At 46.9% G+C, this 16,753-nt stretch overlaps 1 protein-coding gene across 1 annotated transcript; it reads left to right on the plus strand.

Moving 5' to 3' along the window:
* Positions 1-1,125: 1,125 nt before the first annotated feature.
* LOC140389260 (extracellular calcium-sensing receptor-like) lies at positions 1,126-12,579 on the plus strand. Its single transcript, XM_072473439.1, has 5 exons — positions 1,126-1,398; positions 8,163-8,999; positions 9,169-9,396; positions 10,070-10,193; positions 11,666-12,579. The coding sequence occupies exons 1-5, from the start codon at positions 1,141-1,143 to the stop codon at positions 12,577-12,579; spliced, it is 2,361 nt and encodes a 786-aa protein (XP_072329540.1). The 5' UTR covers positions 1,126-1,140.
* The last annotated feature ends 4,174 nt before the right edge of the window (positions 12,580-16,753 follow it).

The following is a 16,753-nucleotide window of genomic DNA, read 5'->3' on the forward strand; positions in this document are numbered from 1 at the left end:
ATAACAATGTCTGCAAACAGTGGGGCACCTTTGATTTGCCAGGCTTCTTTAAGGCCGGGGATGTTGTCCTGGGTGGATTATTTAGTGTTCACTCCAATGCGGAGCATGGGGAGCTCTCCTTTCTGAACCAACCGGGTGCGATAAAATGCAAAAGGTGAGTTAACCTGTTGAATTGGTCAGTTTCTGTCAAACTGTGCATTATATTTAATGAAGGCCACTATTTTAGTGACGGTTCTATTTAAGCTCCGGAAATTGACAAGTGAACAAAGGCAACAAAAAAAAGCAATTGCTGCTAAAAAGTTATTTTTATAACTTTCGATGTCGAATGTCCCCATGAAATGCATGACATTTAAAAAAATATGTTTATTAAGAAATGTTCCATAACAGTCGATACAGCCCGAAACGTCAAACAGAACAAAGACACAACTTCATGAATGATGACATTTTTATTTTACTAACGTGCCAAATTAAACAGATGGCTAAAGAGTTGTAATGATTGATTACTCTGCTATCAGCATGCGAACATTAGCGTACCTATGTCCAGGAATCACAGTTTAGAGTTCATTTTACAAGTTTACGTTTGTCCTTTAGATCTGAGATTGTTCCAAACCAAATCTTATTATTTACCTGTTATCAATAGGAACTCGATTCCGAGAATGGTGACATCAATATTTTAGACGATTTCTAAAGAGGTGTTTATCTTAAATATATGTGTTTCCTCAAGGGAGGGGCATCAAGTCTTCACTCCGCCGAGTGGTTTATTTTTCACTATTGCTTCTTAGTAGCAGACCAACCAGTCAATAATTCATCTTTTTAAAATGTATGATTTTATGGGTATGGGCGACATTTGTTGCTCGTCCTTAATTGCCCTCGAACTAAACGGCTTGCTGTGCGGATTTTATCAATTGGCGCGGTCCGATTTGAACACATGCCCTCAGAACATGAATCTCTGGATTATTAGTCAGCGCATGGCCACTCTGCCACCATCTCCTCGTGTTTGCTCCTGTGCTCGAGCGCATTCTGAGTTACACCTGCACCAATGTTTTGCTCACCAAATATTTGCGTCAATATGTACTCAAGGCGCCAATCTGTGTTGTGTTCCGCAGCTTTGAGTTCAGGGAGTTTCGCTTTGTGCAGACGATGATATTTGCCATAGAAGAAATAAATAACGATTCGTCCTTACTCCCGAATATTACACTGGGCTACAGAATTCACGATTCGTGTGCTCTGGCGCATCTGTCCATGAAAGCAACTCTCCAGATGATCAACACAGAAGGAGCAGACTCTTCAGAGGCCATCTGTAAAACATCCTCGGCGGTTTCTGCTATTATTGCCGATTCTAGTTCATCGCAATCTGTAGCGATAGCAACTTCAATTAGTCCTTTTAGAATTCCCGTGGTAAGTTCGACATTGCAAGTTTTATCGAATGTCATTTTAAAATTTCCAATGCAAAAGTGGTGAACCGTGTGTTTGACATCGTACAAAAAGAGAAAACATTGGACAATGTCAGCAAGCCTGACAGCATCTGTGGCGAGAGGAGGGAGCTGACGTTTGGAGTCTGGATGACTCGTTGTCAAAGCTGAGCTTTCCGATTCCAGCCTCCGCAGTAATTTGCTTTTATCTTATGTTTGACATCATACCATAGTTTCAGGAACAGACTTCCGTTAGTAACTTTAAAACTGTAAGAGCACCATGTTACCTGATGAAAACGAACCCTACAAGGCTGAAAAGGCAATTTTGTAGAAGCAGTGTTGAATACAGTGCGCTCGTTATGTCGCCACAGCGATTAAACTATGCATGGCCGGAGGTTTAAATTCAATTATTTTTATGAGAGTATAAAACGGTTTCATGTGAACTTTGGAAGGAGGAATGGAGGCATAGACTATTTTCGAAATGGGGAAATGCTGAGGAAATCCGAAGCACAAAGGGACTTGGGAGTCCTTGTTCACGATTCTCTTAAGGTTAACGTGCAGGTCCAGTCGGCAGTTAGGAAGGCAAATACAATGTTTGCATTCATGTGGAGAGGGCTAGAATAGAAGACCAGGGATGTACTTCTGAGGCTGTATAAGGCTCCAGTCAGACCCCATTTAGAGAACGGTGAGCAGTTTTGGGCCCAGTATCGGGGGAAAGATGTGCTGGCTTTGGAAAGGGTCCAGAGGAGGTTCACAAGAGTGATCCATGGAATGAAGAGCTTGTTATCGAGGGAAAGATGTGCTGGCCTTGGAAAGGGTCCAGAGGAGGTTCACAAGCGTGATCCATGGAATGAAGAGCTTGTTGGACAAGGAACGGTTGAGGACTCTGGGTCTGTACTCGTTGGAGTTTAGAAGGATGAGGGAGGATCTTATTGAAAGTTACAGGCTACTGCGGGGCCTGGATAGAGTGGACGTGGCGAGCATGTTTCCACTAGTAGAAAAAACTAGAACCAGAGGACACCATCTCATACTAAAGGGACGATCCTTTAAAACAGAGATAAGGAGGAATTTCTTCAGCCAGAGGGTGGTGAATCTGTGGAACTCTTTGCCGCAGAAGGCTGGGGAGGCCAAATCACTGAGTGTCTTCAAGGCAGAGATAGACAGGTTCTTAATTAATAAGGGGATCAGGGGTTATGGGGAGAAGGCGAATGGGGATGAGAAAAATATCAGCCATGATTGAATGGCGATGCAGAGTCGATGGGTCAAATGGCCTAATTCTGCTCCTATGTCTTATGGTCTTATGGTAGACACTTGTCGGAGAGACAATAACTAGGGCCACGCCCATAAGATAATCACTAGAAAATCCAACAGTGATTTCAGGGTAAACTGCCCAGAGAGTGGTCAGATTGCGGAAGGCGCTCCTACAATGAATAGTTGGGGTGATCAGCATGGGATGCATTTCAGGAGAACAGTGAAGTAGAAAGCTGCCCGTCTAAACTAAAATCTTCTACATTTCCTGGGTCCGTATTCCTCTATTCCCATCCTATTCATGTATTTGTCAAGATGCCCCGTAAACGTCACTATCGTCCCTGCTTCCACCTCCTCCTCCGGCAGCGAGTTCCAGGCACCCACTACCCTCTGTAAAAAAACTTGCCTGGTACATCTCCTCGAAACCTTGCCCCTCACACCTTAAACCTAATTGACCCCTCTACCCTGGGAAAAAGCCTCTGACTATCCATTCTGTCTATGCCCCTCATAATGTTGTAGACAAAATGAATGAAGGTTGCAGTAGCAGGACGGCGATGGTGTTACAATGGTGGAAATAGGTGGTCTCAGCACGGTAGCCTTGTGGATAGCACAATTGCTTCACAGCTCCAGGGTCCCAGGTTCGATTCCGGCTTGGGTCACTGTCTGTGTGGAGTCTGCACGTCTTCCCCGTGTGTGCGTGGGTTTCCTCCGGGTGCTCCGGTTTCCTCCCACAGTCCAAAGATGTGCAGGTTAGGTGGATTGGCCATGATAAATTGCCCTTAGTGTCCAGAAATTGCCCTTAGTGTCCAAAATTGCTCTTAGTGTTGGGTGGGGTTACTGGGTTATGGGGATAGGGTGGAGGTGTTGACTTTGGGTAGGGTGCTCTTTCCAAGAGTCGGTGCAGACTCGATGGGCCGAATGGCCTCCTTCTGCACTGTAAATTCTATGATATGCTGATGTTGCTGAATGATCATTGGTGGGAGGAGGTTTCTGTGATATAGAAGCACCAGATTGACCTATTGAGCCCAGTGCCCTGTTTTCACACAGCAATGGGGAATTATATAATAACGCCTGTTCATAATTATCATCACAAGCAGGAATGCTGGGGGAATGCCGCTGTTACACATAGGGACAACTCATATATGAATTGTAATGAGCAAATTCCATGGATTTTGCTCCTGCAATAACTTATGTTTATGTTGAGTCTTCATGTAACTAAACATTGTAAAATGCTTTACGGGATTAATATAAAACAAAATATGACAATGAGCTACATTAGAGGGGGCATTAGGTCCGCTGACCTAAAGTTTGCTCAAGGATTTAGTTTCATGGAGCAGAAAAACGAGGGTGAGGGATGGAGCAATGCAGAAAAGGAATCCCGGAGCTTAGGGTCTAGGCAAATCACAGAATTCCGACAGTGCAGAAGGAGGCCTTTCGGCCCATCGAATCTACACCGACCCTCTTAAAGAGCACTCTACCCAGGCCCGACTCCGCTGCCCTATCTTCATAATCAGACCTAACCTTTGGACACTACGGGTCAATTTAGCATGGCCAATCAACGTAACCGGCACATCTTTGGATGGTGGAGCAATTAATGTCGGGATGCTGCAGAGACGAGAAATTTGATGGGTGCAGATATCTGGGAGGGTTGTGGGGCTGGTGGAGATTACATATATTAGGATGTGTGATGGCTGTGTGATATTCAAAAACAAGGATGGGAATTCTAAAAATAAACGGGGTTTGGTGCGGGTTAGGGTCTGGGCAGCAATGTTTTGGCTGACCTTATGTTGACGTTGTATAGATTGTCCCAGGCTGGCCTGTAGTGCTTTCAAATAGTCAGGTTTAGAGGCATCAAAGGGATAAAGGACAAAGAACAAAGACAGGTACAGCACAGGAAGAGGCCCTTCGATACTCCAAGCCTGTGCCGACCATGCTGCCCGTCTAAACTAAAATCTTCTACATTTCCTGGGTCCGTATTCCTCTATTCCCATCCTATTCATGTATTTGTCAAGATGCCCCGTAAACGTCACTATCGTCCCTGCTTCCACCTCCTCCTCCGGCAGCGAGTTCCAGGCACCCACTACCCTCTGTAAAAAAACTTGCCTGGTACATCTCCTCGAAACCTTGCCCCTCACACCTTAAACCTAATTGACCCCTCTACCCTGGGAAAAAGCCTCTGACTATCCATTCTGTCTATGCCCCTCATAATGTTGTAGACAAAATGAATGAAGATTGCAGTAGCAGGACGGCGATGGTGTTACAATGGTGGAAATAGGTGGTCTCAGTGAATGCGCAAATATGTGGACAAATTGTAGGGCAAGGAGGGCCTATGGCAGTGAAACTACATGGACGTTCCTCAAGCTCGCCCTGTAGCAGAGCCAAAAAACTGTTTCCCTGAATTTTCGCATCTTCCACTAATGTTACAGTGTTTAATGGGGAGGAACTCTGTGAAGATACACTTTCCCTAAGAGAACTGTGGGTGCACCTATGCCGCATGGGTTGCAGCAGTTCAGGAAGACAGCTCACCTGCACCTTCATAAGGGGATGGGGAATAAATGCGGGCCGAGTCTGCAAATTAATTTTTAAAGATGTATTTTAGAAATGCACCCATGCTATTTTAAGCACCACATTGGCTCAGAGAGAGCAGCAAAACTTCCGAATCGGAGGAGCCTCTGGATAGTTAGAGGCTTTTCCCCAGGGTAGAGGGGTCAATTACTAGGGGGCATAGGTTTAAGGTGAGAGGGGCAAGGTTTAGAGTAGATGTACGAGGCAAGTTTTTTACGCAGAGGGTAGTGGGTGCCTGGAACTCGCTACCGGAGGAGGTAGTGGAAGCAGGGACGATAGGGACATTTAAGGGGCATCTTGACAAATATATGAATAGGATGGGAATAGAAGGATACGGACCCAGGAAGTGTAGAAGATTGTAGTTTAGTCGGGCAGTATGGTCGGCACGGGCTTGGAGGGCCGAAGGGCCTGTTCCTGTGCTGTACATTTCTTTGTTCTTTGTTCTTTGAGCGTGGGCTGGAGAGTCACTCCAGAAGCTTAAACTATTTGTCCTGTACAGAGGGTGTCCAGTTAGTGGCGTCATTTTTCAGGTGAGACCTGAAAGCTGGAGCCATATCCCTTTTAACCTGGTCTACCCCGAGAGGTCCTGATAACATTAGATTGCCCAACCATGTTAACCCCACTTGGCCCAATTTCCCATCAGAATAAATGGTTTAGCAAAGCCCAGAGTCCAGTTGGATGAAATCCAATGGATTTCCCAAGCCCCAGCTTTCCGTGGAGCAGGTGGGGATAACCTCTTTGTTTCAGGCTGATAAAAAGTTCCATTGACACATTTGCAAGAAAAACAGACGAGTTAGCAGATCAAAAATGAACGCTGAACTGAAGGGGTGAAAATAAATGATAATCCAATTACAATTTGTGGGACCTTGATTTGCGCCAATTGGCTATTTTCTGCTCTAGAACAGTGACCGATGGCAGGAATATAAACCGCCCCCACCCCCAGGGCTATGGGCACGAGAGGAGCAGGGCTACGCTAAGACGCTAACATATCAGAAATCTGAAACTCCACCGCCGTTCACGCCTGCTTCCGAATTTAATGACGGGTGTTGTGGGGTCTGACAATTAACCTACTTTCCAATACACTAAATCAGACTGCATGCATCAGATTTTGACAATTACATTTAACTGTTAAAGACAGGGGGCAGGATTCTCCATTCCCGCGCTGAAGTGGCCGCGCCGTCGTGAACGCCGTCGAGGTTCACGACGGTGCGAAACGGCCCCGATCACGACCGATTCAGGCCCTGACAATGGGCCAGGATTGGGGCCCCGTCATCTACACGCGCCAGGCCTTGTCGCCCGCGTAAAGGCGGCGCCGCATACATAAGAACATAAGAATTAGGAACAGGAGTAGACCATCTGGCTCCTCGAGCCTGCTCCGCCATTTAATGAGATCATGGCTGATCTTGGTGGACTCAGCTCCACTCTCCGGCCCGTACACCATATCCCCGAATCCCTTTATTCTTTAGAAAGGCATCTATCTTTTTCTTAAAAACTTTTCAAGAAGGAGCCTCAACTGCTTCACTGGGCAAGGAATTCCAGAGATTCACAACCCTTTGGGTGAAGAAGTTCCTCCTACACTCCGTCCTAAATCTACCTCCCCTTATTTTGAGGCTATGCCCCCTAGTTCTGCTTTCCCCGACCAGTGGAAACAACCTGCCCGCATTTATCCTATCTATTCCCTTCATAATTTTATATGTCTCAATAAGATCCCCCCGCATCCTTCTAAACCGATCGCAGGCCACCCCACATTTGAGGTACCCCCCGGTGCAGGATCTCCCCTCGCCACCCCCCCCCCCCGCAGGCTGCCCCCCCAGCAGCAGCGACCAGGTGTGGACGCCGCCGGGGGGAACCCGCCGTTTTGGCCTGGCCGCTCGGCCCATCCGGGCCTGAGAATAGCGGGGGTGCCGGAGAATCGCCATTTTGGGTGTCTCCGGCGATTCTGCGGCCTGCGGCCCGCGGAACTCGACCGGGCCGTTCCCGCCGCTTGGGAGAATTGTGGGAGGGCGTCGGACCGGCATCCTGGGAAATTTTGGCGGCCCAGGCGATTCTCAAAACCGGCGTGGGAGTTGATAATCTCGCCCAGGGTTTCCAACCAGCTGGGGGCACCCGGACCGCTGTTGTGGGAAAGATCAGGAGGAGTGTTCCCCCAACCTCAATCAGACTTGCTTCCCACCTGGGGGTCTACCCCCCCCCCCCCCCCCATGATATCTTCCAATTCCGCAGTCTCCTCTCTGCTTGTGATGTCTTTAATCTCACCACGCCCTCTCCCTCCTTCACACCTCTCTACTCCCTGGATGCTGACCGCAGAACTACCCACCTCCGACAATGATGACAGACAATTGTCATGATGATTCCACTATTAAAACCCGCTGGCCCTCCGCATTTTCCGAGATCCCCTCTCCCGATTTAATAATAATAATCGCTTATTGTCAAAAGCAGGCTTCAATGAAGTTACTGTGAAAAGCCCTAGTCATCACATTCCGGCGCCTGTTCGGGGAGGCTGGTACAGGAATTGAACCCGCGCTGCTGCTTTGTTCTGCATTGCAAGCCAGCTCTCTAGCCCACTGTGCTAAACCAGCCATTAGGAAAAAAATAACAATAATCGCTTATTGTCACAAGTAGGCTTCAAAGAAGTTACTGTGAAAAGTCCCTAGTTGCCACATTCCAGCGCCTGTTTCAGGAGGCTGGTACGGTAATTGAAACCACGCTGCTGGCAGTGTTATGCATTACAAGCCAGCTGTTTAGCCCATTGTGCTAAACCAGGCCCTGTAATGAGAAGCACTTGATGTTTCTGCCCGATTTATCCGAAAAATATAAGGGCGGGAATGGGCTGAACGGAATATATTGCGGCAAAATCCATTGATCTTGGTTCAAGCGAAAGCAATAACCAACAAGATATTATTTTACTTCATTGTAACTCATTTTGATTGTCCATAGGTGAGCTACTTTTCCACGTGCGCCTGTCTCAGCAATAAAGTGGAATATCCTTCCTTTGTACGAACAATCCCGAGTGATTACTTCCAAGCCAAAGCCTTAGCCCAGCTTGTGAAGCGATTTGGGTGGACGTGGATCGGGACGATTAGAAGTGATGATGACTATGGGAACTTCGGAATGCAGGCTTTCACAGAGGCTGTGCAACAATTGGGCGTCTGCGTTGCGTATTTTGAGTCTTTTCACAGAAAATACCCGAGGGAGAGATTGCTCAAAATGGTAGAGGTCATAAAGAAATTTAGCACCAAAGTTATCGTGGCATTTCTTGCGCAAGCTGATATGGCCATTCTCCTGAGTGAAGTTGCTCGACAGAATATCAGTGGCATCCAATGGGTGGGGAGCGAAGCCTGGATTTCCACTTCACTGGTCACTCCCCAAGAAAACAGGCAATTCTTAACTGGAGCCATAGGGGTTGCAATCCGTAAAGGAGATGTGCCCGGCTTAAAGGAGTTTCTCGTGAACATCCGTCCTTCCGTTTACCCGCGAAACGCTTTGATGAAAGAGTTCTGGGAAGCAAGTTTCGACTGTATTCTGGGACCGACCGAACACAAATCGGAAGCATTGGAATCCCCCTCACTGAAAACTGAATGCAAGGGGGAGGAACAACTTCAGCAATTGACCAATGCATATACCGAAGTATCAGAGTTCAGGATTACCTACAACGTGTACAAGGCGGTGTATGCTCTAGCCCACGCACTGCACAATATGCTCATCTGTGAACGAGGAAAAGGGCCGTTTGAGAACGGAAAATGTGCAATGATTTCAGCTTTCGAACCTTGGCAGGTAAACGGAATGCGTTGCTCTTGGCATTGAAAAAAAATCACTGAAGTCCGGCTTCTAAAAACGGTTTGGCCACTCTGAAACCATGTTTAAGTATTGAATATTGAAATAATTCTAAAGAATGCAGGTGAGATTTATTTCCTAATGCCTATTCATTTTCTCTCTATGGCAGCTCCTGCATTATATAAACTCTGTCAATTTCGCAACCAAAGCTGGTGAAAAAGTGCATTTCGATGAAAACGGAGATCCGGTTCCAAGGTATGACATTGTAAACTGGCAGCCCAATGACTTTGGCGGCGCTGATGTTTTGACTGTCGGGAGGTACGATGGGTCGGCGCCTCCAGGGAAAGCACTGACATTAAAGGAAGAGGAGATTGTGTGGAGTGGCGGAAAGAGCGAGGTAAGATCACGGCTACAGTTGGGCACACATGCGGAGGAAACTCCGTTCCCGTACCAGCCTCCCCGAACAGGCGCCGGAATGTGGCGACTAGGGGCTTTTCACAGTAACTTCAGTTGAAGCCTACTTGTGACAATAAGCGATTTTAATTTCCTCGACAAGAAAGTGAACAACCGATTAGCCAAAGAGGTTGCTTTCTTTTTCCCGCCAAACTTATAATTCATTCAGAAAATTTGCATGACAAATTATTTCAACTTGAATATTACAAGAAGTGCAATAAAATTCGACTTGTCTTCATACATTTTATTCCATTCCTCGGTGCCTCCATATAGTATATCTCTTTATATTCTCATTTTAGATTCCATGGACAGCCCGAGAGCAAAGCATTGCAAACTGAAGAATACAGAAAGTGGGAATAAAATTCAATTTTCATCCAAACATTTTCCTTTCTTGTGTCCGTCAGTATAATTTCAATACTCTTGATATTGGCAAAGTACATTCAATATCCGGCATCCAACTTACCTCTTATGCCCCCCAAAATTTCATTCATAAAATATCTCAAAGAACATTGCAAAACAATTCAAAATGGCCACTACAGAAAGTGCAGTGATGTTTAAAGTTGACCATGTTGCACTCTGCGCTACTTCAAATCGCTTCCTTTCTGCTTTAAAACAAGATTCCACGAGCAGTGTGCTCTGAAAACTGCCCCCCCGGAACGAGAAAAGCAGCAAAAAAGCACCAACCGCTCTGTTGTTTTGACTGCATCCCGTGTGCCGATGGAGAAATCAGCAACACTACAGGTGTGTAAAGTTCAGCCGCTTCCTACTCATTCGTTGCAAAGCGGTTGCTCAAGACCTTTTCACAATGTACATTAATGATCTGGAAGAAGGAACTGAAGGCACTTTGCTACATCTGCAGATGGCATAAAGGTTTCATAGATTATCATAGAATTTACAGTGCAGAAGGAGGCCATTCGGCCCATCGAGTCTGCACCAGCTCTTGGAAAGAGCACCCTACCCAAGGTCAACACCTCCACCCTATCCCCATACCCAGTAACCCCACCCAACACTAAGGGCAATTTTGGACACGAAGGGCAATTTATCACTGCCAATCCACCTAACCTGCACATCTTTGGACTGTGGGACGAAACCGGAGCACCCGGAGGAAACCCACGCACACACGGGGAGGATGTGCAGACTCTGCACAGACAGTGACCCAAGCCGGAATTGAACCTGGGACCCTGGAGCTGTGAAGCAATTGTGCTATCCACAATGCTACCGTGCTGCCCTTAAAGAATATTTGTAGTTGGCAGGATTCTGAGGAGCAGGTAGGGTTGAGGAAGTGGGGGGGGGGGGGGCTGAAGAAGGACTTGGACAGGCTAGGAGAGTGGGCAAAGATGTGATAGATGGAATACAATGTGGAAAAGTGTGAGGTTTTGCACTTTGGAAGGAGGAATGGAGGCATAGACTATTTTCTAAATGGGGAAATGCTTAGGAGATCAGAAGCACAAAGGGACTTGGGAGTCCTTGTGCAAGATTCTCTTAAGGTTAACGTGCAGGTTTAATCGGCAGTTTGGAAGGCAAATGCAATGTTAGCATTCATGTCGAGTGGGCAAGAATACAAGACCAGGGATGTACATCTGAGGCTGTATAAGGCTCTGGTCAGACCTCATTTGGGGTATTGTGAGCAGATTTGGGTCCTGTATCTAAGGAGGGATGTGCTGGCCTTCGAAAGGGACCAGAGGAGGTTCACAAGAATGCCCCCTGGAATGAAGAACTTGACATATGAGGAACGGCTAATGTTTCTGGGTCTGTACTCATTGGAGTGGAGAAGGATGAGGGGGATCTTATTGAAACTTACAGGATGCTGCGAGGCCTGGATAGAGTGAACATGGAGAGGATGTTTCCACTTGTAGGAAAAACTAGAACCAGAGGGCACAATCTCAGACTAAAGGGACCATCCTTTAAAACCGAGATGAGGAAGAATTTCTTCAGCAGAGGGTGGTGAATCTGCGGAACCCTTTGCCGCAGAAGGCTGTGGAGGCCAAATCACTGAGTGTCTTTAAGACAGAGATAGACAGGTTCTTGATTAATAAGGAGGTCAGGGGTTATGGGGAGAAGGCAGGAGAATGGGGATGAGAAAAATATGAGTCATGATTGAAAGGCAGAGCAGATTCGATGGGCCGAGTGGCCGAATTCTGATCCTATGTCTTATGGTCTTAAGGCCCCGAAATAAATTATTTCCCTGTCTTCTCCCTTTTGCTTTTTATTAGATTCGATACGCTGCATCAAATGCCCCCCCGAATATTGGACTGGTCTGAAGCGAGATCAATGTATACCGAAGCAAATTGAATACCTGGGGTTTACCGAAATAACAGGAGTTGTATTGATGGCACTTACAATAGTTGGGGCGGTCCTCACAATGGGTGTAGCCGCTCTTTTCTTCGTTTACAAACGCTCTCCTATTGTTAAAGCTAACAACTCCGAGCTCAGTTTTTTCCTGCTGTTTGCGCTCACCTTGTGTTTCCTTTGCTCGTTCATTTTCATGGGCGAGCCAACATTTTGGTCTTGTATCTTCCGCCACGTGACATTCAGCATTACTTTTGTCTTTTGCGTTGCCTGTGTTCTGGGGAAGACAGTTGTTGTAGTCATGGCGTTTAAGGCCACAGTTCCGAACAGAAATATGATGAAATACTTTGGGCCCACACAGCAGCGGCTGACCGTGTGCGCCCTGACAATGGCGCAGAGTTTCATCTGCACAATCTGGCTAGCTACCTCGCCGCCTTTCCCACGTAAAAACATCAACTATTTTAAGGATAAAATCATTCTGGAATGCGATGTGGGATCGACAACCGCCTTCTATTGTGTGCTGGGCTTTCTGGGCCTTCTCTCCTGTGTGTGTTTTGTCGTTGCATTTCTAGCTCGAAAACTGCCCGATAATTTCAATGAGGCCAAATTCATAACCTTTAGCATGCTTATATTTTGTACAGTGTGGATAACCTTCATTCCAGCCTATACAAGCTCGCATGGGAAGTTTACGGTAGCCGTCGAGGTGTTCGCTATTTTGGCATCCAGCTTTGGTCTTCTTGTCTGCATTTTTGCTCCTAAATGTTACATCATTTTACTAAGACCAGAATATAATACTAAGGAACATGTGATGGGCAAAGTGAATTCCAAGAAATTGTGACAACCATTCGACTATAATTTAACGCTAATACAATTTGCCATTATATAATTTGGCTTTAGTGCAATTAACAGAGCTACCGTGCCTTGTTCAAAGCATTTGTTATTGGTGTTTAATTATTTGCATTATAGAATGTTTACTACAATTTAAAAATAAAATATTTGCACCATCTCCATGCAATAAAATGCCAAATTAATATAAATCTATCCAATTTCATTATTATTACACTTTGGGACTAAAGAAAAAATGTGACACACCATTTAATGAACTTGTAGATTTGCGGTTATTAAAGAAAGACGATCAAAAGTGAAGTAGAATTCACCAATTTTCGGTATTTCCAAGATAATTTTGCAATCGTTATACTTAACGTTTACCAGATCTCAGGTAGCAATGTGAGCAACATTGAAAACAGGAGAAGACTTCAAACCAATTCCTCACAAATACTTGTCGTGTTGTACGAAGCTGTAAAAGGCGTTAACGTTTTTTCAGAGGATAGCACTTTTACCTCTGGGGCAGAAGATTGTGGATTCAGAGGCCCCACTTCGGAGATTTAAGTAATTATCTCACCCCACACTCAATGCAGTGCTTAGAGAGCACATCAATTAAAGAACCTTGCCCAGACCCCGGCTATAATCTTCCAAAGTTCTCTCATTTGGGGAAATGAATGCCACTCGCTATTTAAGAGAGTGAAGAGGAAAACCAGAGAATGATAGACCTGTTAGCTGAACATCTGTTATCCGTAAGTTGCTGGAGTCTATCATTACGGATAGGGTGACCTTGAAAATTTGCGACTGATCCTGGAGAGTCAACAAAGATGTGTAAAGGGTAGGTCACGCCTAACAGACCTGGCTAATATTTTGAAGAGGTGACAAAAGTATTGGAGAGGGGAATGTTTGTGGAAGTTATTTCTAGGGATTCCCAAAAGACAATTGATGAAATCTCTTGGAAGAGACTGTTGACTAAAGCTGGAACTCATTGAATTGAAGAAATTTAATAACTTGGTTAGGAAATTGGCTGAGGGACAATGGGCAGAGTGTAGTGGAAATGGAAGGTCCTCTAATGAGCAGAATGTGACACATGGATGTGGGACTCTCACTATCCACCAATGTTAGCAACTTTGCCGATGGAACGGGAAGCACCATATCCAAAGTTGCTGATTATGGAAAGATAGGCAGTGTTGTAAGCAGTCTGGATGGAAGCACACAATTATAAACAGATATTAAGTGAATGGGTGAAACTGGCAAATAGAGGTAATGTAAAGTCATCCACTTTGAATCTACAAAGGATTGGACACTGCTTTCTAAATAGTGCAATGTCAGAAACGGTGGAGGTCATTTGGGAGTCAATTTACATACATCATTAAACCGTTTTAAGAAGGTACCGAAAATATTCAGGAAATCTAATAGAATATTGACCTTTCACCTGAGGAAGGAGCAGCGCTCCGAAAGCTAGTGACATCGAAACAAACCTGTTGGACTTTAACCTGGTGTTGTAAGACTTCTTACTGTTTCTATCTAGTGGAATGAGTACAATGCAGCAGAAGTCATACTCTAGTTATAAGAAGTCCCAGTTAGGCCTCACCTGGCGGACTGTGAGCATTTATGCAAACTTCGAAAGGATACGTTGGGATTGGAGGATGTGTAACATAGATTTACCAAAATGATAGCTCGACTCAAGAATTAACTTCACAAGATCATTAATTGGCCATTTAAGGGCCCCAATTGGCGACGGGGTGGGAAGGTCATCTATAGGCGATCCTGCCCACAAGGTATTTGTGGAAGGGATGAGGAGGTGGCGGAGTTCAGGGTCACCAACATTCGGCTTTCCGTCTCCAAGCGCGGTACAAGTTTCAGCAGAAGATTCCAGCCTGTAGTGCATAATTAATGCTCGTGATATTCAACCAGAGGCGGGTGGAGCAGTCATCATTCGGGGAGCCCCAAATCAAAATCAAATCTTGTGTTTGCTTATGGGCGCCCAGAATGTGTCTGTGTGCGTGCAGACCAGAAGGCAAACCTTATGGCAGACCTTCTTTCTGATCAACGGCTCTGAGAAATTAAATCACGTTTATTAGAGACTAACAGCTGTATGTTGCCGCCAGAAGCAGCGGGAGAGGTGGCGCTGCCAGCAATGCACCCAGGGAGAGGCCCAGGATCATGGAGGCCTCAGGTTACTGAGGGCAGGATGGGGTTGATAGGTTGCGGGTTGCGGAATAGGTGAATGGAGCGGAAAGAAACTGTCAGCAAGTCAGTGGGTTGGCTCTCGACAGGCCACCCCCCCACTTCCGAATGCTAGGTCCCGCGATCAGGCACTGGGTACCTGATAATACATGTCTCCGCACGCACACAGACACATTCTGGGGGCCCATAAAGGGTAGCAGTAGAAGGGTGTTTTTCTGAATGGAAGGTTGTGACTAGTGGCGTTCCACAGGGATCTGTGGTGGGCCTCTGTTGTTTATAGTGTGCATAAACGATTTGGAGGAAAATATAGCCGGTCTGATTAGTAAGTTCACGGATGATACTAAGGTTGGTGGAGTGGCAGATCGTGTTGTCGATTGTCAGAAGATACAGCAGGATGACTTCCAGGTGCGGCGATGACCAGCTGAGTCGCACGTTTCGGCAGCTCCCGGTGAAACGGACTTTTGGGCTCTTGATAGGAGCCCCAACGGCAATTTTGACGGCTAAAAACACTGTGCGGTAAACCAGAAGGGAATCCCCCCTGGATACGGATGAAAAAAGGAGGAGAAAGTGGCCGGATTGCAGTGGATCCTTTAGAACAGCGGCAAGGAAGGCAAGCAAAAACCAAGATGGCGTCGGAAGGTGGCAGTTTAACATGGGGCCCTGAACAACAAGAGTTCTTGAAATGCTGTGTGGAAGAGCTCAAAAAGGAAATGAAGAAAGAGCTGTTGGCCCCGATACTACAGGCGATCGAAGGGCTAAAGGAAGAACAAAAGACCCAGGAGCGGGAGCTTCGGGTCGTGAAGGCAAAGGCAGCCGAGAATGAGGACGACATACAGGGCCTGGTGGTGAAGACGGAGACGCAGGAGGCACATCAGAAACGATGTGTGGAAAGGTTGGAGGCACTGGAGAACAACGCAAGGAGGAACAACCTGAGGATTCTTGGTCTTCCTGAAAGTGCGGAGGGAGCGGACGTCGGGGCATATGTGAGCACGATGCTGCACTCGTTAATGGGAGCGGAGGCCCCGGCGGGTCCGTTGGAGGTGGAGGGAGCGTACCGAGTGATGGCGCGAGGACCGAGAGCAGGAGAAATTCCCAGAGCCATAGTGGTGAGATTCCTCCGTTTTAAGGATAGAGAAATGGTCCTTAGATGGGCAAAGAAAACTCGGAGCAGTAAATGGGAGAACGCGGTGATCCGCGTTTATCAAGACTGGAGTGCGGAGGTGGCGAGAAGGAGGGCGAGCTTTAATCGGGCCAAGGCGGTGCTTCATAAAAAGAAGATAAAATTTGGAATGCTGCAACCGGCAAGACTGTGGGTCACATATCGAGGGAGGCACCACTACTTTGAGACGGCGGATGAAGCGTGGACTTTTATTGTGGAAGAAAAACTGGAATGAGCGGGTTATTAAAAAGAACGTTTGAACAAAGTGGTGGGGCAAATGTGGGGGGCGAAGAGGGGGGTTAAAAAGGGGGGAAAGAGGAGTTTTATGTACTAATCCTGCGATGTGGTAACTTTTCTCTCTTCCACAGGTGGTGATGGGGGAGGAGGGGAGGTGGAGGACATGGGGCGTTGGCCATTGGGGGCGGGGCCAAGGGAGAAGCGCGGGCTTGGTTCCCGCGCTGTGATAATCATGGTGGGAATAGAGAATCAGGAAGGAGGTGGCGTCGCACGGTGCGAGCCGAGGTCACGGGGGGAAGCCGAGGTCGGCCAGAGTTTGCTGACTTCTGGGAGCAACATGGGGGGAGTAATTACGCTAGCGGGGATCTAGCGGGGGGGAGGGGGGAATTACTGGGTTGCTGCTGCTGGGGAGAGTGGGGAGCTGGTATGGGAGGGGATGGGCGGGGGGGCACCGCCTGGGGGAGATACAGCTGCGTGGAAACCGGGTGAGGAGCTGGAAAAAGGGGATGGCTAATCGACAAGGGGGGGGGGGTAGGAAGCCCCCCAACCCGGCTGATTACGTGGAACGTGAGAGGGCTGAACGGGCCGATAAAGAGGGCACGGG

This window comes from Scyliorhinus torazame, chromosome 14 (assembly GCF_047496885.1).
Source record: "Scyliorhinus torazame isolate Kashiwa2021f chromosome 14, sScyTor2.1, whole genome shotgun sequence".
Classification (NCBI taxonomy): domain Eukaryota; kingdom Metazoa; phylum Chordata; class Chondrichthyes; order Carcharhiniformes; family Scyliorhinidae; genus Scyliorhinus; species Scyliorhinus torazame.

What these genes read in the sequence shown, in the direction of transcription:
- LOC140389260 (XM_072473439.1), top strand. Translation starts at nt 1,141, where the DNA reads ATGATATTTGCCATAGAAGAAATAAATAACGATTCGTCCTTACTCCCG. An exon ending in CAGCTTTCGAACCTTGGCAG is followed by an intron (nt 9,000 to 9,168) that starts GTAAACGGAATG and finishes TCTCTATGGCAG; the next exon opens with CTCCTGCATTATATAAACTC. An exon ending in AGAAATCAGCAACACTACAG is followed by an intron (nt 10,194 to 11,665) that starts GTGTGTAAAGTT and finishes GCTTTTTATTAG; the next exon opens with ATTCGATACGCTGCATCAAA.